This window comes from Medicago sativa, chromosome 7, assembly GCF_051527215.1.
Source record: "Medicago sativa cultivar Bolivia chromosome 7, Bolivia_mono, whole genome shotgun sequence".
Lineage (NCBI taxonomy): Eukaryota > Viridiplantae > Streptophyta > Magnoliopsida > Fabales > Fabaceae > Medicago > Medicago sativa.
In genome coordinates this window covers 102,442,360-102,463,377 of record NC_140755.1, presented here as the reverse complement: position 1 = coordinate 102,463,377, position 21,018 = coordinate 102,442,360, and the positions used below count along the sequence as shown (strand labels likewise).

At 32.0% G+C, this 21,018-nt stretch overlaps 2 protein-coding genes across 2 annotated transcripts; both read right to left on the bottom strand.

Moving 5' to 3' along the window:
* Nucleotides 1–541: 541 nt before the first annotated feature.
* Nucleotides 542–3,482, bottom strand: CSD1 (copper/zinc superoxide dismutase 1). Its single transcript, XM_085725119.1, has 8 exons — nucleotides 3,396–3,482; nucleotides 2,418–2,506; nucleotides 2,216–2,317; nucleotides 1,840–1,935; nucleotides 1,676–1,707; nucleotides 1,456–1,531; nucleotides 1,120–1,173; nucleotides 542–816 (listed from the first exon to the last, which is right to left on the bottom strand). The coding sequence occupies exons 2-8, from the start codon at nucleotides 2,491–2,493 to the stop codon at nucleotides 794–796; spliced, it is 459 nt and encodes a 152-aa protein (XP_085581245.1). The 5' UTR covers nucleotides 2,494–2,506; nucleotides 3,396–3,482; the 3' UTR covers nucleotides 542–793.
* A 5,594-nt stretch (nucleotides 3,483–9,076) lies between these two features.
* Nucleotides 9,077–20,387, bottom strand: LOC146911470 (fas-binding factor-like protein). Its single transcript, XM_085729522.1, has 22 exons — nucleotides 20,288–20,387; nucleotides 20,144–20,207; nucleotides 19,737–20,051; nucleotides 19,591–19,644; nucleotides 19,458–19,511; nucleotides 19,312–19,371; nucleotides 17,188–17,582; nucleotides 16,837–16,918; nucleotides 16,559–16,600; nucleotides 16,224–16,286; nucleotides 15,532–15,581; nucleotides 15,022–15,043; nucleotides 14,163–14,240; nucleotides 13,994–14,062; nucleotides 13,854–13,914; nucleotides 13,381–13,491; nucleotides 12,518–12,633; nucleotides 10,832–10,901; nucleotides 10,631–10,672; nucleotides 10,388–10,428; nucleotides 9,970–10,096; nucleotides 9,077–9,392 (listed from the first exon to the last, which is right to left on the bottom strand). Exons 3-22 carry the CDS (start codon nucleotides 20,049–20,051, stop codon nucleotides 9,271–9,273), a joined length of 1,974 nt encoding a protein of 657 aa, XP_085585648.1. The 5' UTR covers nucleotides 20,144–20,207; nucleotides 20,288–20,387; the 3' UTR covers nucleotides 9,077–9,270.
* Between the last annotated feature and the right edge of the window lie 631 nt (nucleotides 20,388–21,018).

Genomic DNA, 21,018 nt, shown 5'->3' with positions numbered 1-21,018 from the left:
CTTATTGTAAGAGTGAATGCTCAACTTGGTTTCTAAGAGAATATGAAACTCAAACTCAATATTCCTTCAAAAAAAAAAAAAAAAACTCAAACTCAATATGGTTGTAAGAAAAATAAATTCTAGAAATTTACTGTATAGTCTCTACATCAACTTTTGGCACAAAATTGATGTTTTTGTTTTCTTTTACAAGTTGTATTTTTCACTACGTATTACTTCTACAGTAAAAATTTAATTCTATCGTATTGCTTCCAGAAATCAATTGCATAGAGCACAGCTAGCAGTCAATAGAATAACCGTAAAAATTTAATTCTATCGTATTGCTTCCAGAAATCAATTGCATAGAGCACAACTAGCAGTCAATAGAATAACCGTGAGCCTCTGCACAAGTTGGTTTACCGGGCAATTAATGACATGGCAAAAATATTGCAAATTTTCAGTTACAATTAGATTTTTTAAGCTAAGGTCGGACGGCATTGATGACGGGTTTTAATCAGTATTATACTAATCCTTTGTTTACGGAAGATGATATAATATGAAGTCGTTATTAAAAGCTCATATTTCCTTAAGATCATACCACAAACGGAAAACAAGCATGACAGTAACTTCAGGTGAAGTCATAAATTGAGTACCAAGTGCAGTCATATAGCCATTGAGATTTCGACACAAGAAAAAACACATAATTCAACAGTACATATCAGACCTAAACAAGCAAGAGATGGGATCAGTGCAATTTATTCTTCTAAAGCTTCGACATATCATCACGCACATTTCCAACTTCATGTATCCCGGAAGTTCATCCTTGCAAGCCAATAATACCTACAACAAATGGGGAACAGATAAGACTCATACAATCAAGATAACAATTAGAAAATGAAGGGATGAAAACTGAATCTTGAATTTGGATAAACTGTTAGAACCTATGAGACAGTAACAGGATAAATGTTTTCAGTAACAAATTCAAGGTTATCCATGATTGTCAGAACTTCTCACTGTATAGTTGTTGATATTCCTCTAAAGATCGTTTGAACCTTAATTTTTTGCATCACGGCCGTTTTTTTTTTATACCGCACAGTGAATGTTTAAAAAAACAGAATTTACTATCAAAATGCGTATGCTTACCACAAGCTACTCTGCCACCAGCATTTCCAGTAGTCTTGCTAAGCTCATGACCACCTATACAGCAGTACCGAGATGAAATGTTATGCAAAATATTATCGTAAAATAAGAAACGGCTGTAACATGTGATGAAAGTGAAAAACAGTTGTGTCATATTATGCTAGAGCTAGGCTGATGCTAGCAACACTATTTTAAAAACACTCTTGAATTTGTGACGATCACTTTATAGGCAATTAAATAGACTTTTAAAAATGCTAACCAAACACAAAAAGTGTTTCCAAAAGATTGTGTTAACTTCCCTCAACAAAAAATGGGACGATTGATGACTAAGATATGTACCTTTCCCAAGATCATCAGGATCGGCATGAACAACAACAGCCCTTCCTATGATTGAGTTTGGTCCAGTGAGAGGGATCTGTGAACATTTAGCAATTGATTAAAAGTTGAAACTCTCAGGTCTTTTTTTTTTTTTTTTTGAGGGTAAACTCTCAGGTCTTGTTGTCAATTTAGAATAATTCATTAGAAATGAATAACATGATTCAAGAGATGAGTAACATACCTGATTGTCAGTAATAGTGAAGCTTGCGGTTCCTGAGTTACACACAACCAGAGGAAACCATTTTAAAATAAAAATCAAACAAGCACATTTTAAAGATAACCGGTCACAAAAAAATAAAATCAAGTGGCCTGGAAAAGAAGATAACTAAAAGAACAGAGCCATACCATCATCACCGGCAGTGACATTTCCTAAATCACCAGCATGTCGAGTCTCATCCTCAGGGGCACCGTGCTCCTTACCATTAGGATTGAAATGTGGTCCTGTAACAAAACAGATTCAAAAGATGAAGTTTTGTATTAAATTAAATAAATAATAGAAGCGCAGAAGTTTGAATTAAGTCTCTTCTAACACAATTCATTCTCAACTTGGAACTTCAAAGAATATAATGTATAAAACGTATACAAGAGTAAAAATTTCTCAAGCAAATGCTCCACTTTATATTCATTCAAGGAAATTGAGAGTTTAAAATTTGTTTCTTCTCATACTCAATAGTGACTTGAGATATTAAAAATGAAACAAATTATTGTCCAAGGACTTTACCGGTTGACATGCAACCATTTGTGGTGTCCCCCAAGGCATGGATATGGAAGCCATGGAGGCCAGGCTTAAGACCAGAAAGATTTCCAGTCACAGTGGTTGGACCTGCAGAATTCACAATACATGTTAATCAATTTGGTTTAGCACACAGTAGAGTTAAACAAAAACTTAATCTTCGCGGAGACCAAACGCTGTTGAAACTTACCATTTCCCTCCTGAGTGAAGCTAATAGTACCAGAGACATCATTACTGTTACCGAGAACTGCCACAGCCTTCACCATTGTTCAATGTGATCTAAAGAACAAAACAGCTAGGTGATAAATACAATGCGCAAGACAAATAACATTTGTTAGATAAACAATATAAAGTATAAAAAGCAGACTATTCAAAACAAATTGGTCGATTGAATTTCACAGAAATCTAACAACAATAGCACCAATAAAATCTTACAAAACATTAAAAAATTACAATCATAATAAAATTTTGTTCAATTACTAAAGCATTTCTTTTGCAAATTGCCAATAATATAAGGAATTTGATGATTTAACTGCAAGTAAAATAAGGTTATCAAGCCCAAAAGCAGAACTCCAAATTCAACACTGTTAAGTTAGTTGATCACTAAATAGATTCAGTCTAGTTAAGACCCAGCTTGATTTATAGCTTATATCGTAAGCGCTTACCAAGATAAACGCTTAATACAAGTCATTTCTACAACAAAGATAAAATTAAATTATTTATGTATCTTTTAAAAGTTGTTTTCATAAGTTATCTGGGAGAACTTGTGAAAATAAGTTGAAAACGGATTATGACTGAAAGTCGTAAGTTGTTTTCACACGTTCTCTGAAACAGACAGTACATAAACTCAAATAGGTCAATCCAAACAGATACTAACTGACTCGGATTCTTCCAAATCCCAGATATAGATTTAATTCAACAAAAAAATTGAAAAATTAATAAATAAACAAAACAATTAAATTTTTGGAGAAAAAGATACAGATCCGCGAGATAGCTTAGGTTTCTCGAATGAATAATCAAATCAGGATGAAAGCAAGTGATTGATCAATCTTATAACAAAAAAAAATTACGAACAATCGATCGTAAATAAACAAAAAGAAAAAATCAGAGAGAAACCGAGAACACGTGAAGAAAAAAATGAAGAAATTATTGATTGATGCATGCATACCTCAGGAAACCCCCAGAGAGAAGAGAAGTGAAAAGGAAGGAATGATCTAGAAGTGAGTAAGTGAGTAGGTTAGGTAAATGAAATGAAATGAATGAATGAAGCAGCCTGTTTGTATATATGCGAGCAGGACACAAACGAGCTCCACGCCTCTACTGTTCTTACATTCACCTACCCCCAACTGCCACCTCATCTACTCATTCATTAGTTAGGCTTTTTTTTTTCGTCGAATTTCATTAATTAATAATTAGGCTATGTTTCTCTCATCTTTTTTTGGTAACCTCATCTACTCATTCATTAATTAGGCTTTTTTCTTTTTCGTCGAATTTCATTAATTAGGCTATGTGTCTCTCATCTAACTTACCGGTAAGAATAGCGGATACCAAATTGTATGATCAATTATAGATGATGATGATCTATGAAAGTATGAACATTTTTAAGGATGTTGATGAGTTGGGTTGGGAATAGGTCAGACCGGCCTACAAGGGCCTACGGCCTGGTCTGTTTAAGCTTGATCTATTTATGAAAAATGTTAGGCTTAGACATTTGAAAAAATTTATTTAAGTAAAGAATTTTGCTCTCCACCCAGCACGTTTTGCTCGCACCCTGCAAGCGTACCAAAAATACTCTTGCGCAAGTTAAGTCACGTAGCGTGACTTAACTAACGTACGTTGTATTTATGCGTGACTTAAGTCACGCACTACGCGAGTTAAGTCGCGCAAATAAGGTTGATTTTTAACTTTTTTTTTAATGTCCTCTTGAGGTCAAAACTTATTTGATACCCTCTTCGGTATATGCCAAATAGCTCCTGGGGGAAATAGTGATCAGTCCTGGGAAAAACGACATCAAGATGCCCTTTTCCCGACCGGACCGACCACTACTTCCCCCAGAAGCCACTGGTATATACCTAAAGCGGTATAACCACCCTAGAAACTAATAAGAAACAAAGAAGCAGAGCAAGAAGAAGAGAAAGAGTGGGATGATAAAATGTGAGGAAAAGAGGAAGCATGTGAGGGTTTTTATAGGGGGTATGAGGTATATAGCAATTAATGAGTCAAAAAACGTGGTCAAATGTGAAGGAAAACGTGCAAAAACCATTGAAGAACATTGACTACCATCCAAGAAACGTTTGTGCCTCAGTTTTTAGAACCGGCCAATTTACGCAAGTTAACTTGCGCAGTGCTTATAACGTGTGTGACTTAAGTCACGCACAGCTTATATGATGCGTGAGTTAAGTCACGCAATGTGACTTAATTAACGCAATATATTTTTTATAATAAAGTCAATAAAATTGCGATAGCGTGAATTCAATAAAATAAATTAGAAGAATAAAGTCAATAAAATAAATTTCAATAAAATTCGAACAAATATTGTGACAGCGTGAATTCAAATAAATATTGCGACAGCGTGAATTCAAATAAATATTTGCATTGGCGTTTTGAATAAATAAATTCGATAAGTACACAACATTAATTCTTAGACAATTTTATTTAGATATAATTTCATCTACGTTACATTACATTGTGGTATCATTACTTTACATTACATAAAAGACATGTACGTCAACTATCATTACATTACATTCGGAAATGAAACTTCCAACTACAACAATTATCTTACCTCTGAATGGGGTCAATTCAAACTAGCTAAAAAGCAGGACTCCAACATTCGTCCAGAAGTGTTTTTATTCCATTCCAAATGTTAAATTCTTGTTGGTCTTGGTTTTAAATGATAGCATCTAAGAGCCAACGGAATGAGGTCCAGACCTTGACACTTCGATACCATCATTTAAACGAAGCCAACAAGAAATTAACATTTAGAATGGAATAAAAACACTCTCAGTCGAATGCCGGTGTCCTGCCATTTAACTAGTTTGAATTACCCCATCCAGAGGAAGACAATTGTTGTAGTTGGAATGTGCATTCCAACTACAACAATTGTCTTACCTCTGAAATGGGGTAAATTCAAACTTGCCAAACAACAGGACTCAAGCATTTCGCTCAGCATTCATGCTTTCCTTTGAAAAGAATAAATTTTTGTTAGGCTTGATTTAGATGAATGTATTCCAGTGCCACCGAAATAAGGTCCATTCCTTGACACTTAATACCTTCATCTAAACCAGCCAAACAAAAATTTAATCTTTCCAAAGGAAAAACATGAAGGCTGAGCGAAATGCTTGAGTCCTCGCCGTTTGGCAAGTTCGAATTACCCCATATCAGAGGTGAGACAAATGTTGTAGTTTGAATGCACCTTACCCTAACTAATGACGAACTTCTGGTGGAATCACTTCTGGCGGAATCAAGCTGTTGATGATATCTTCAGTTGATCTCAGCAACGTCGCCCGCATATCGATCCACTGGAACTTGGTGTGCTCCCAAAACATGCTCGTCACGTTTTCGTCGTTCTTTAACTCCACCCAAGTGAATGATACGCTCCCCTCGTCGAGCTTTGGACGTTTATACAGAATATTTTGCACCCTCCTTGTGTCTCTTGGGTTGACTCCTTGGTTAAATTCATTCAGTTGATCCTTGAGATCTCTTAACGATACATCAAGGCACCGAAACTTCAACCTCTGAGGTTCTCCGTCGTTGAATGTTGCATGAACGTCGATCCACCCGGCCATTGTTTCAAATCTACACACATAGAAATTAAAAATAATCAATGAAAAACTCATTCAAACATTTAATCAAACACTTGGTGTGCATATTATACATAAACCCTAAAAATGATAACTACAACATAAACATGCAAACATCTAAATAATTAAGCAATATTACTCATTTGCATGTAACATTGTATCATATCTTGCAAAAAAAAATCAAAATTTAAACAAACCCTAATTCTAAAAAAAATTCTAAAAAAATCAACATAAACATGCAAACATCTAAACATTTTAAGCAACACAAGTCATTTACATCCTAACATTGTATGATTTCCTTCCAAAAACACCAAAATTTAAACAAACTCTAAATCTAAAAAATTTCTAATTTAAGAGAAAAAAATTTAACATGCAAACATAAAAGGTTAATGATGTTTGATTATGAGAACTTACTTGTTATTGGAGTGTTATTTGATTTGAACTTGAAGGAATTTTGGAGTTGGGTGATTTGAGTGAGATTTTTTTGAGATTTTAGATGAGAAATGACGAAATTAGGTGGTCTGCATGCTTAAGACAACACGCTACGTGAGTTAACTAACGCTGCGCATGTTAACTCACGTAGCGTTAGTTAACTTGCGCAGAAATTAACACTTGCGCAAGTTAACTTGCGCAAGGGTATTTTTGGTAGGCTTGCAGGGTGCGAGCAAAACGTGCTGGGTGGAGAGCAATAATCTCAAGTAAATAGATCAGGCTCAGGCTATCAACAAAAGCCTACGAAGCCTGATAGGCCGGCCTATTTATTCATATTATTAAAATTTATTTTTTTATTTATATTAAAATATAATTTATATTAGAATAAAAATCAAGAAGAAAACTCAAATAATGGACTATTTAAATAGACTTTGAGGCTTTACACTGAAATAGGTTTTTAAAACCTTATAGCAATAGACAAGCCTTGTGGTGAAATAGGCTTTAAGGCCAATTTGACCTATTTAAAAGTAGACAAAATTGAATATTTAATGACTTTAATATGAAGTAGGCCTGTAAATAGGCTTACAGGCCTATGAAAGGCCATAGGTCAGACTCAGGCTTGCAAAAAATTTCGTAGACCAGACTCAGGCCTACCAAAGTCTGGCATGGCCTGACCTATTCCCATCCATATCGATGAGTATTCATGAGTACATATAGTATGATATTTGTCACTGTCCAGTTAGATAAATATGATATCCGTGATTGTCCAGTACCCGTGTGGATACCCACGATTAGAGCTGTCAAAACGGGTCGGGCCGTACGGGCCGACCCGTTTAGCCCGATTAATTATCGGACTTGGGTCTTAAATATTGAGCCCGAATTTTAATAGGGCTTTTTAGCCCGACCCTAAAAAGTCCGGTACCCGTTAGGGCTAGCCCGAAAGGGCCGCAGGTAGCCCGTTAGCCCGCGTAATAAAAAAAATCCTATAATTTATATATATATTTCAAATAATTTTTTACTTAGTTGATTATCAAAGTAAAAAATAAAAGTGAAAATTCAATGAATTAACACAAATATAAATGTAATATAAAATTATATTTACTCGTTTCGTTATTTATAATTTTAAAGATCAAATATATAAATATCTATAACCATAACGTATCTAATTTATTTAAAATTGTATTCCTAACCGTTTTAGTTTACGACGTTTGTACGAAAATGTTTACAATTTATTTTTCTGCTAGACATTATTTAAACATATTAAAAATATTATTTATAAAAAAATTTATAGGAGTATTTTATAGTACATTTTTTTTTCAAAAAAAAAAATGTAATTTTTAATACGGGCCGGCCCGTTTATCCCGCGGCCCGTGTAGGCCGGGCTCGGGTAGTATATTTCAAGCCCGTTTTCAAACGGGGCTTTTTGGCCCGACCCGATAAAGCCTGAAGCCCGTTAGGGCCGTCCCTAAACGGGTCGGGCCGCCCGTTTTGATAGCTCTACACGATACGGATAACCCGCAGGTAGTGAGGTATTCATGGTTACCCACGAATTTTTTAACTTTTTTTAGAGATAATAACTTTTTTTAATTATCAAAAAACTTTAACTTTTAAACATCCATATATAATTCATTCAAATTTCATAAATTATACATAATTCATGATACTTACATCATGCGTTTCAATTTACGAAGTAACGAAATACATGACATAAAAGAAAAGTAACCAAGACACATATAAAGAAATTACTAAACAGAGAAGTAATGAATTTTTTTTCAAGAAAACAAATTATCAGTTTCACCACATATTACTTTCCTAGAGAACTAGAGCTTTAAAAGCATTTTGTTATGCTAACTACATTAATTAATTTCGAAACATAAATAAGTCAAACACAAAAAGATTAAATTAATTCCCACATAGAAATTAGAATAATTTGGGTTCATGTCTTTGTTACGATGTAAAACTGATTGTGTTTTGTGTTCTTGATTGACGATTATTTGATGTTTCAGATTTGTTGAGATTTGTATGCTTCATAGCTTCATATCTGCTTTTACCTTGGTAATAGAATATGGGCCAAAAATGATTGTTAATTTGTTGTTGTTCATCGCCGCAAATAGTTGTGTGTGTGTGGATTTATTAGTTAGCGTGTTGACGATGGGATCCACTCCCCGCTTTGAAGATATTGTTTGATATTCGTCGACTATACACCTCATTTTTTTTTTCAATTTGATTTCGTGTTCGTACGTGAGCGCGTTGGATTGTGCATGATGTCTATTAATTTGTTTCGGATTGAGTTATGTGATCATGATTGTTTTGTTTTTCTCGTTTTTTTTTCTTTTACTAGGTTAGCCTTCATGTACCCGCAACTTTTATAATTAGAAAAATATATGAAACATGAACTATTATTCGACAATTAATTGATAAAGAACCGGTAAAAAAAAATTGCATTAATAAAAAGGTTGGTGTAATTTAAACAATAAAATATTATTATAAGCATGAGAAAGTAATTATTAATGATATTCTACATTAATTCTTGTAAGTGGTCGCTATATTTTTAGAAGGGTAAATAGTGATGATATTTATATAAACTGCAATTCTTAAAGAAAAATAAAATATAATTCTAATCTATTATTAACATTGTTTTTTTTTACAACATCATAAAAATTGAGAACATTGTTTCTACAAAATATAATACACTTAAAGATGTAACCTATTCATCCAAGACTTTGTGATAGACAGCTTCACCTTGGAATGGTATGTGACAGGATAAAAAATTGAAAGAAAAAACCTATTTTAGTTGTCAATTATCAATCAAAAGTCAGAACGACTCGGTGCTTTGGAATTGTTAGTTTCTTGTTCCAATTCTTTGCGAGATTCATCCCATAGTTGTGTTTCAATACCCAACTTCCTAATCTCTGCAAGTCCACGTTCAACTGCACAAGAAATATGTTAAACAACAAACGCAAATCAAAAGTAAATAGATAAAGGGTCATGTTAACTTATGCCCTAAGGGCACAAGTTAAGAAGTTAAAAATGGAATTAAAAGATAACTTTTGCATTGAAAAGATAAAATTTTAAAACTTGAATGCATTGAATGCACACTTTCAAAAAAAAAAGTTTCTATGTATAGTTTTTAAACTTGTGCCCCAAGGGCACAAGTTAACATTTCCCATAGATAAATAGTAACTCACATGAAATCACGATAATTGATTGTAGAGTGCGGTCAATTATACCTTAGATCAAGATTTTTTATTGTGCAATGTAAAAATTACAAAATACAAGTTATGTTTAAATAGTGAGATCTAATTTACAAATTTTATCCTCACTTAACTAAATAAGCGACTTGACAGAAAAAATACTGAAGAAGTGGCTAAATAAGACAAAACTAAAATAGGTAAACATTGCCTTAATTTTCAAAAAAAAAAAAATCGATATGGTGAACCTATATTGTAATAGTGATTAAGATTTGAAGCAAACTAAAATATATAGGACGAATGAGATTGACAATACCATCAACTGCATCTTGTGAGGTAGGTGTCTTGGAGTTATGATTGATCCAATACTGCAATCGCTCATCCGCTATCTCTGGTTCTATTTCATGTCTTTTTGCTCTTCTCCATATATAAGTAAGCCATGCCTATACAAACATGATGGATAAGAAAGAACCAGTCAATAATCAAATGTAATTCAATCTGAACCTCTCTTAATAAACAACCTAAAAACTATAATAACAAAAAACTCATGACACATTTAATAAAACTATAACAACCTAAAATGTTTTTTTTTTTCTGGTTCAAAAAAAAAAAGTGACATATTCATTTTTATATTTGTAAGAGATATAGTAAGGATAAAAGTAGAACGTGACTGAGGAGTAAATTATCTAAGAAAATGAAAGAGCAAACAAAAATGAATATGTGTTTGCATGTACCTGCTTAAAAATTACATCTTGAGCCTCCTCCTGGCTCAATTCTGGAATAAAAAATTACTTTCGAGTGAGTTATAACACGTCAGAATCATTGTCTTATTTAATGCTACTTTTTTTGTCAAGAATATAATACTACTTTAGATCCCACACAAGTCTAAACAATATTACGACTCCCCCAACATTGTATTTATACACTTTACCACATGATGATAATGGAAAATGTAAACGGTAGCATGGAAAACTTACGAAACGCATCACATTGCCCTTCAACCGGAAGCTTCAAGTCATCTATAACAAAAAAAATAAAGACAAAAGCCAATAAACAAATGCAACTCACTAAGTATCAGTTTTAAAAATATGTACATACATGTGTAAATATATATGAGATGAGAACTACATTGGAAAATATAAAATTAGCACATGTATATATATTATAGAACTTTGCACCTGAAAACCCAGCTTTTAATAAATTTGGTCGCCTATGTTGAGCCAATGCAATTGCCAATGCTTCCTCTACCTATAAAAAATTTACAATGAAGATATTGATTTGGGAAAGACCTCTTTTGTTCTTCTTGGTAACTACCAATTGCGACTGATAAATGAATACAATACACAAGGATTTTATTTTCTTTATATGCACATCGAGAAATTTTAAGAGAATACTAAATGTCATTATATTTTTCTAAAATCTTTCTTATCATTTGATAAAGTTATACGACCATATTAGTAGAATTTGAGCTCAAATCATTCAATGTCGTCGGTATAGTAACATGAATTTTACTTTATAGTTGACATATGTTTTAACACAATATAAGGTAAATTTTTGTGTGTAAGTTTTGACTTATAATCAATGAATTAATTCATTGTTTATGAAGATCATGAGACTTTTATATCTTTTGCAAACTGCTCATGAAGTTCTAAATATTTCTCCATTGTCCATCCAAGGATACTAGAATGTGAACATCATTGTCTCTCTCTACGTGGTTCATAGAGTACTTCTCCTTTGAACCCTGGGAGGATTGCACTGCATAAGCAAGTTGTTACTAAAATATTCCATTGTTTTCCTCAACCATTTTTGCTTCTCTTCTTGAATGAAAAGAGGAAAACATGATAAACGATGGGAAATGATCCATGGAAAAAGTTTGACTTTTGGTTTGATTAGAACTTCCATCGAGTCCTATAAGGACAACGAGAATACATTCATTACAAATATATTATGCAAGATCTTGAGACCTAATGTTAGACTTAGGAGTCTCACATTGAGAAGTATTAACTAAATAGGTCTCTGACCTAATAGGAAAATCTTTTAAATTGGCCTTTCTCTTTGGGCTTATGCTCATAGCATTGATTATTTTGTGGAGAGGATTGACTATTTGGAAAAGACTATCCATAAAGGATTCTGACCATTGGAGGGTTTTAACCAGATAAATTTAGATGAGGAGCCACCAAGTGGAGTGTCATGTATTAAAGAGTCTATGAGTATGTCGGCTATTGAACGATGGTGCATCATTAAGAGTCACATACTAGAAAGTCTCACCTGAAACATGAGGCACATAATCTAATAGTAACTAACTTCTTTTTGAAGGATTTTGATTTTGTGAAATGCAGTTTACACTAAAACAAACCTTTTACAACTTAACAACTTCATTTTCAATTGAAGATCATTGTGTTGTTTGAACCTCTCATGCATATCTTACATATTTTAGCAGTAGTTAAGGAATATATTACACTTGAAAACTTTCCCTATGAGGGGTTGAGAAACGAGAAAATCCCATGACTAACTATCAAATGAATATAGGTAAAAATTATGGCATTAATCTTTAAAGATCTTTAAAGCAAATGTGCTAAAAGAAATAAAGAAAAAATAAATCATTAAGGAAGATCACATTAAACAAGAGTTCACTTTTTTAGGCTCACACCTTTGATACCAAATTGAACTACTAGAGGAATATGAAGTAGTGTGTTCATTGATCTCGTTCAATAAAAAATTTAAAATTGATTATAAAGTTATTTATCCATATGCATATATAATAAATATCTAACCGATATCTAGCTTACTTAACCAACCCATAATAATATTGTCTCAATGAAGGACATGGATGCACATTTTTAAAATAAAGATTTAGTAGACACCTTTAAAGAAGTCAATTCCCGCAAGCCTTGCTCAACAAAAAGCATGTTCTCAATATTTCCCTCACCAGAAAGTTCATTCAAGTCACGTTGATATTCTATATCCTCTAAATCGAGATCTGCAGTGTAGTTCAAAAATTGAGAGAAAATTAAGCACACAAAATTATTTTAAATATCAACGTAAATAATTTATATGTATTCATTCACACACACACACACACACACACACACACACACACACACACACATATACATACACATATACATACATATATATATATATATATATATATATATATATATTATTTCAAGGGATATATTAATAAATATTTCAAAAAATGATTAATCGACAATCATATAAACCAAAATCAAAACAAACAAAAAATTATAATTATTTTTTTTACTAAGCTAGATCAAACATTAAATTTAATTTAAAACATATCCAATTCAATCTAAACTAAAGTGATTTTTTTTTTTTCTTCTAAAAGAATCTAAACCAAAGTGATATACATATATAATATATGTAATTCACTACCAAAAAAAAGATTACACTACCAAAAAATATATAATATATGTAATTATATTTATACATAGACCACTTGCATTAATATGTTTATTTATTATATAAATTTATAACATTATCATGCAACTTGTACTTTTTTATTAAAATATATTTGAATAAGATATAGCTTTTAATCGAGTTTTCTGTATTTAGGTCATATACAACTTCGATAAAGTAAAAAAATGATATTTCTATTTAAAATTAGTATAATCCAACTTAAGAATTCTTCTAACATAATAAAATGCAAATAACAAAAATAGGAATACAAAAAAAAAAAAAATCTAACGTACTATATAAACATTACTTGTTTCAACTTTCGCCTTCTCTCCTGCAGCCAATACGACATCAATTGGATTGTTAGGTGCAAAAGTAGACCAGTATTTAGATTTTGCTTCGGCAATCTCAGCATGAATACCTATGAAACAATTTATTGTCATCAAAAGGAATGTGAAATATTTTTCCTTTTCATTTATTATTAAAGAGTGACTTTAAAAAAATAAAAAAATAGAAATTCAATTAATCAATTATTGCTAATTACACATCTATCTATAAAATAAAAGCTTAAAGTTTTCTTAATAAAGCATGTTGATAAGTGTTTGTTATAGAGTGTGAGAGTCAAGAATCTTTCTTAGTAGCATTGTTCATACTAGAGAACAAAGATGCAAGTAAAATAAGTTAAACTTGAGATTTATCAAATAAATAAATATCCATAAATTATATGCATATAAGTTACATTCTTCAAAATTTATATATGAAAACCTAATTAAACGATCTTACCATGTCGAACACATAAATTCCAATATCGAGCTAGCCAACACCTCTTCAAAACAACCTCTTCCTAAGAGACAGAAAGGGAAACCACAAAACAAAATAAGTTTTTCAATTTGAATGCATCGTTAACAACATAAAATTCTAACCATTTCTTCCGATGTGAGTATCATTCGTTGAGTTATAAGTCGCAACTTCTCCAATGTAGACATTGCCTCCTATATATGAGATATTTAAATTTAATTTATGAGTGTATTGCTTATGGACATCCGAATATGAAACAAAATCATACAATGTACAAGGTAAAATTTTGGATACCTCAGCATCCGTCTGAAGTGATGTACCACCTTGAAAACCTCCATGATTTTTTGAATGAATTCCCATAGCAGCCTGTAAAAAATAGAATGATATTAGTCAACCTCTTAATATTTAGAATTATAGTTCAGAATTTTGAAAAGCTTTTGCTCATCTCTTAAAGAAGGAGGCGACAATTTTAAAAAATAAAAAATTAAAATAATTAATTAATGTCCGCTTAATCATTGTCGGGAGTCTCATTGCACTACTCTATAAAGGAATTTTGCGAAGAGGTGAAACATGTATTTTAAAGATAAATTAGAAAATGTAGCTTGTAGCAAAAGCGCCTCTTATATGAGTGCGTGACTATCATTTTTTGACCATTTTGATTAAAATTACTTAGGCTTGCAAGGTAATTTTCAACTTGATGTGGATTTTTAAGTTCTTATAAAAAATTAATTTTATTTGAGATAAAAAAAACAATTTGTTTTATCCGGAGGATGATATTGGAGTGTATATGGACACTACAAAATACAAACAATATACTTTTAGTCACTCTTTTAGGGACTTAAAAATGTATTTCGTATTTGCATGGACTACAAAGTAGGTACAAAGACTAAAAACGAAATTCATATTTGTAGGAACCCAAAACTAATTTAATCCTATTTTAAAAAAATACCAAAATATGTAAAAGTAGAGATCAAACCAACATGGTTTTATAGATAAAATGATCACTATAATGATATCTTTGATAAAATGATACACAAGTAATAGGCACACAACTACTAGGAATATAAACCTAATACGGTCCTATAAGTATAGTGATATAATGATGAATGCATAGAGAAAAGGTAATTGTTAGTAAAAGAAAAACTCGACAAACCTCCCTTTGTCGCAGCTCTTTCCTGAAAAGAAAAAAAAAACACATGTCAAAAAATAGAAAATATTTAGGAAAATCAGGCTTACATCTTGTGGTTTTTCGTATGTTCACCTCACCATGTGTTGTTGTATTGAAACATGAATTTACACACATGTTAATACGGTCTTTGTTGTTAATCTCAACTAGTATTTCTTCTGCAAATGATTATTTTCTTAAAAAAAAAAAAAAAACTTCGATTAAATCGTGGATGAATTTCCTTCAAAATCTAAATAATACGCGTTGAAATAGATTCAATAATAAGTGTATATATGAAATTTTATCAATGTAGAAAATTATTGAAATACTCATAATTTGGGAGGATTTATAAAATTATAGGTGGACAACAATGTTAACATTTAAACCATATAAAATTTTAAGGAAAATTATTTTATCCTGTCAAACCACAAATTTTGTAGTGTGTGATCTTCATGGTGGATTTTGTGTCATACCCATTTGTCTCAGTATTAAACTTACCTGTTTGATATGCGAGCATCCAAAGTTACCCCTTCGCCAAGATTAGCAATCTGTAAGGAAAACGTGGAGAAAAATTAGGACATTTGATACTAAATATAATATTTTGTCAAACTCAAAATATTGAAGCACTATTTCAATACCAATATATTTAATTTAAGATATATTATTATGTTACTTAATATGTTTGACGATATATAAGATTTAAAATTTATGGTGTAGTGATACAACCTTAGATGTCATTGTAAATTGTTTTGATGTATTCAAATATATACAACTACTATTTAGTTAAAATCAAAATTATTTGTTGACAAACTTCCTATACACATAGTTCTGTAGATGATAAATTAAGATAAATATTTCTACAATGAGTTTGTATACTTTATATGCTTATATGATTTCAAGTCATTTTTTTTATAGATGTATTTTCTTTGCAAAATACATGTCAAATTTATACAAAGAGAATATATTTTCTTTAATGATTTTTTTTACTGCCTTTTGATTTGATGTATTTGGCTAAATGAACATCATATTCATGTTGGTAAATTAATCCTCTTTGTGTATAATGATACTATTGTATACTTAAGTTCTCAGTCATTGATCTATTTACGGTATGGTTTGTGCACAAGACAAATAATGAAAAAAAGGTTGTCAAAGAAACATGCACATATTAAATGTTTCCAAAAATGTATTACCTGTTGCTCTAGTTGCCTAACTCTCAATTCAGCTTCCTCGCATCTCTCATCTGCATGTCGAAGCTGAGGATGCACATGTCAGAATGACATACCCAAAATATGTGTATGCAAAACATAACCACCTTTAAGTATGAAGAAAAAATTGATGTTATAATAACCAATGTTTCAATGGGAGTGTTAAGCCAGTTACATATCTAATTTAACCAAAATTCATGTGAGATTATTTCTTCTAAATTTCAATGTTACAATTATAAGCACCAAGGATAAAGTATTAAAAAAAAAAACCACAATGTCTATACAGAGAATAAACTACTCAATATGTTGCATCTTGTCACCTTTTCATGTAAATTATCGTTTTCTTCTTGTAGCATATCAAGCTGCATTAGAATTTACATCTAATTAGTAGATTCCTATAAGGAGATAACAATTATGTATGGACAAGGGAGTTGAAGATTAAAAAAATACAAGTGCACTAACATGGAAGGGGGTGGAAGGAAAAAGTAAGTGCAAATACAAGATTGTTTGCTTTTATCGGTAACATTGAGATAACACAATTATGAATACATGAGTGTAATAACCATTAATATTGTTTTATTAGTGTCATCGACCATACCTCATCCTCAAGTTCAGTGGGAGAACGTTGTTGCGGATTCAAATTTTCTCTTACTTTCATACTCCCAAGATCAAGTGACAATCTACATGTTCACAAAAAATGCATAATATTACACGTGTTTAGAGGTAAACTTTGGACCACAATGTCATGTCGTAGTTTCATGGCATGCATACATATTATTAAAAAGAAAAATGTTTGATATGAAAGAGGTTTGCATGAACTATTCGTTCATCTAATATACTAATTGACATTTTCAAAATAAATAAATAAGAAAGATATAGAAAATAACCAAGAAGAATAATGTAAACCCAAAATGCAAAGAAAGAAGAGCAGGAATTTTTTTTATATTACCTTCTGTCTTTTCTGCCATCTGAAATAGACTCTGTTTGAGGAATGTTACCAGAAGTGGCTGGCCTAAGTGTGATAGGTACACTAGCCGGAACCAAGGGAACTACTTTAGAAAGTCCACTAGGACGCCCTGAGTTTGCTCTAGCAGATGGAGGTTGATCATTGTTCACATTATTGGATTGAGTCGATCGAGACATAGCTAAACTGCGTGCAGAGGGAGACAAATCAAATGTTCGATTTGTCGTTGTTGAACGAGCAGAGGGTGGTTGTTGCTCCCCCTGATTGGCATGCGTGGAGATTCGTGGTGGAGTTTGCTCAGCATTATTTGCAGAGAAAGACGATCGAACACTAGATATAGTTCTTAAAGATTGAGGTTGTTCTTGAATTGAGCGAACTGACTAATAAAAACAAGATCAAAATTCTATATTTTTGTTCCAATTAAGGAACATACATGTAAGATTCATATCTAGGCTAATTATTTAGTGCACAATTAAGATAGTCACATTATATCTCAATAAGTCAAATTTGTGCATGGTGCATTACCAATCTCACTTATGTGTCTTCAAGATAGCTTTGAATCTATTATATATATAAAGGAATGGGGAATTTTGGAATGGGGAATTTTATTATTATTTCAATTACACCCTTAAATAAAGTTTTCTATAATAATGTTATAATGTTGATGTAAGTAAAAAAGATAACGACTCGTAGTCTCATATTGCAGTTTTTTTTTTAGGGAGTCTCATATTGCAGTTTTGGTTCTCTATTTTCACCATTTTGCATAATTTGTCCCACTATTTTAAAATCCAACAGTTTTGGTCCCTCTATCGTATTTTAGAACTAAAAATTTGTAATTTGATATGTTTTAAATGTCGTGATATATGATACGGTGATTAAAAAAATATATTAATATAAATTAAATTGTAAGAAAATTTTATTAAAAGCAGCATTTAAAACACATCATTTCACCATATTTTTTATCAACCAGTTGATGAATGGACCAAAACTGTCAAATTTTAAAATAGAAGGACCAATTATGTAGATTGGTGAAAATAGGGGGACTAAAACTGCAATTAAGCCTAGTTTATATGATATTTACTATATTATTGTTGTCATTGAAAAAATATAGTTATTATGTTTTGGGTTTTTTATAATTTGAAAGTCACAATTATCTATACTTATAGTTAGGGATGGCAATGGGTACCCATTGGGCAGGGTATTATAGTGCCCATCCCCATACCCGCGTTTTAAGAAAATCCCCATACCCGATCTCATACCCTCGTGGGCAATAAGTTTGGTGCCCGTCCCCATACCCTATGGGTATCTAAGTGCCCGTACCCGCACCCATTACCCGCAATTTAACAACAAAAAGATAATAAATAACAAAAAATATCACAACATAATTAAAATATGATATGAAATCTGCTAAATCAACATAAAATATTAAACATCATATTATTTAGCCAAATAAAAAGCATCTAAAATATAAAAAAACAAATGCATATTACAATAAATATCAAAGACATGGGATTAATTAACTAAATTTAATATAAATAAAATTATTGGTATAGTCTATATAATGTGCGGGCATGGGGCGGGGTGGGCACTAGAGTGCCCGTACCCGCACCCAGGCCCATACCCAACAATGCGGGTATTTACCCGTCCATTGTGGGTATTTTTTGCGGGTGCTCATTGGGCTTGGGTCCAATTGTTATCCCTACTTATATTTTTAATCAAAATCAAAATTTCATAAAAAACACTTTTCATAATTTACAAATGTAGCACAATAAAAATAGCAAAAATTTCACACGTTCGTCTTTCCACTAGTGTATATCATTTTTATACTTTTAGTCTCTCTAAATTTTTGGTTATGAAACGTGTTTCAATCTTTAAATATTTTCTTACGATAAAATTGATCCTTACCGTATAATATTTTATTTGATTTTCGATAGCAATAACGAGGTCACAATCTTAGATAAAAAACTAAAAAAATGTGCTGTTAATTTTTATGGAATTGATGAATTTTCAATAAGTAATTTATTTGTTTTGAATGAGTAAGTAAGATTTGAAGGAATAAGGATGGTGACTTGTGCCTTTATTTAAATTGAGATTGAAGAAGCCAATTACCACTGGTGCAGGGGAACGTGGTCTTGCAGATTGGGGTTGTTCTTGAGCAGAGCGAAATTTCTGATAAAACAACAAACCACAAGTTTCAAATTTTCAAACAAAAAACCATGATCTAAAATTTAAGCGGTTACTGAAGCCAATTATACCATTGGTGACCGTGATCTTGCAGATAGAGGTTGTTCCTGGGTAGAGCGAACTGACTAATAGAAACAACACAAAAATTAAATGTTTCAAAATCTCATACAATTTTCAAAATAATGTGATCAGCATGAAGCTTACCATAGGTGAACGCGGTCTCATTGGTGGAGGTTGTTCTTGAGTACTCTTAACTGTCTAATAGAATGCAACAACATCTTCGAATTGGATGAACATTCAATATATCAATATCAAAATATAAATACAAGTAAGGAAGGAATAATAGCTACCACAGGGGAACGAGGCCGCGCTGCTCTTCCACCACCAAGTCCGATGCTTCTAGTGCCACTAATTGCAGAATAGTCAAGAGGAACGTCGTCATCGTCTTCTTCTTCATCAATTGTTTGATGCGACATAACTTGTGCGAGTCGTTGAGCAGCGGCTTTTGTGGCATTGTTTTGTGTTCTCCCGATGTTGTTCATGGCAGAACCAGTGGAACCTGCACGAGCATGTCGGTTCAGGGGCGACATCATTACCGGCGAAGACGGTGATGTTGGCGTTCCCGTTGAGCTTTGTTGCCTATCATACATTCTCCGCCTATCCATCTACAAAACAAAAAAATTAAGAATAATCGTTAAAAGGCGATCGAATCATCGTGGATTATTTTTATACACAATGATACGTTGATATTGCTTACCTTGCTTTGTGATTTGTATTGTGATCTTCAGATTGGTATGAATATTTATCTCCTTGAATTGAAACTAAAGATATAAAAGAAATTGGTTATTGAATATCTTTGATAAAATATAATTATTTGCATTATAACTATTATAACAATTACCTGAGAAGCGATAAAACAAACAATGTCAGAAAAAAACAGATATTGTAAGAAAATGAAATAACAAAGATAAGAGGAAGCCTGGAGTGGTGTCCATCTATTGTGGAAGGATTGGGGATTCGTTCATTAATCATTAACATAACATCATTGAATGAGATGTATGACATGTGACTTTTCTTTGTAACGGTCTCCGAACTTTTAGTAATTAATACCACAATTAGGACAAATCATTTCTTTCCCTTTCTCTTTCCCTACCAATTTTCCACCAAATAATATTAAGTGTTTTTTTTCTTCTCAATAGAGTATATTATGTGATTTGAGATTTGTAACTAAAATGTTTATAACTTCTTGATTGTTTGCAATTAGAATTTCCTCTTTATGTTAATAAAAGTTTAGTCAAGTTATACACACACGACAAAACCAGTCCTTCCATTCCATATTTCTTAATGTTTAAGGTCGAGGTATCTTCTATAAAAAAAATATCATAAAAAATTTAATATTGATTCCGGCCTGTGAACGAGACGAGAACTTTCTTACTAAAAATATATTATTATCACCGTTCATCAAATCCTAGACCTCCCAGCGGCCACTATCATAGAGGACCATGATGCCATCGATCAGAGAGGAACCAATACTTGTCATTTCTCGATTCAGAGTGCCTATATCACTCAACAAAAGGACCTTCAACCTTTTGAGCGTTAGTGGAAGAAAATATGGGCGTGGAAATGCTCACA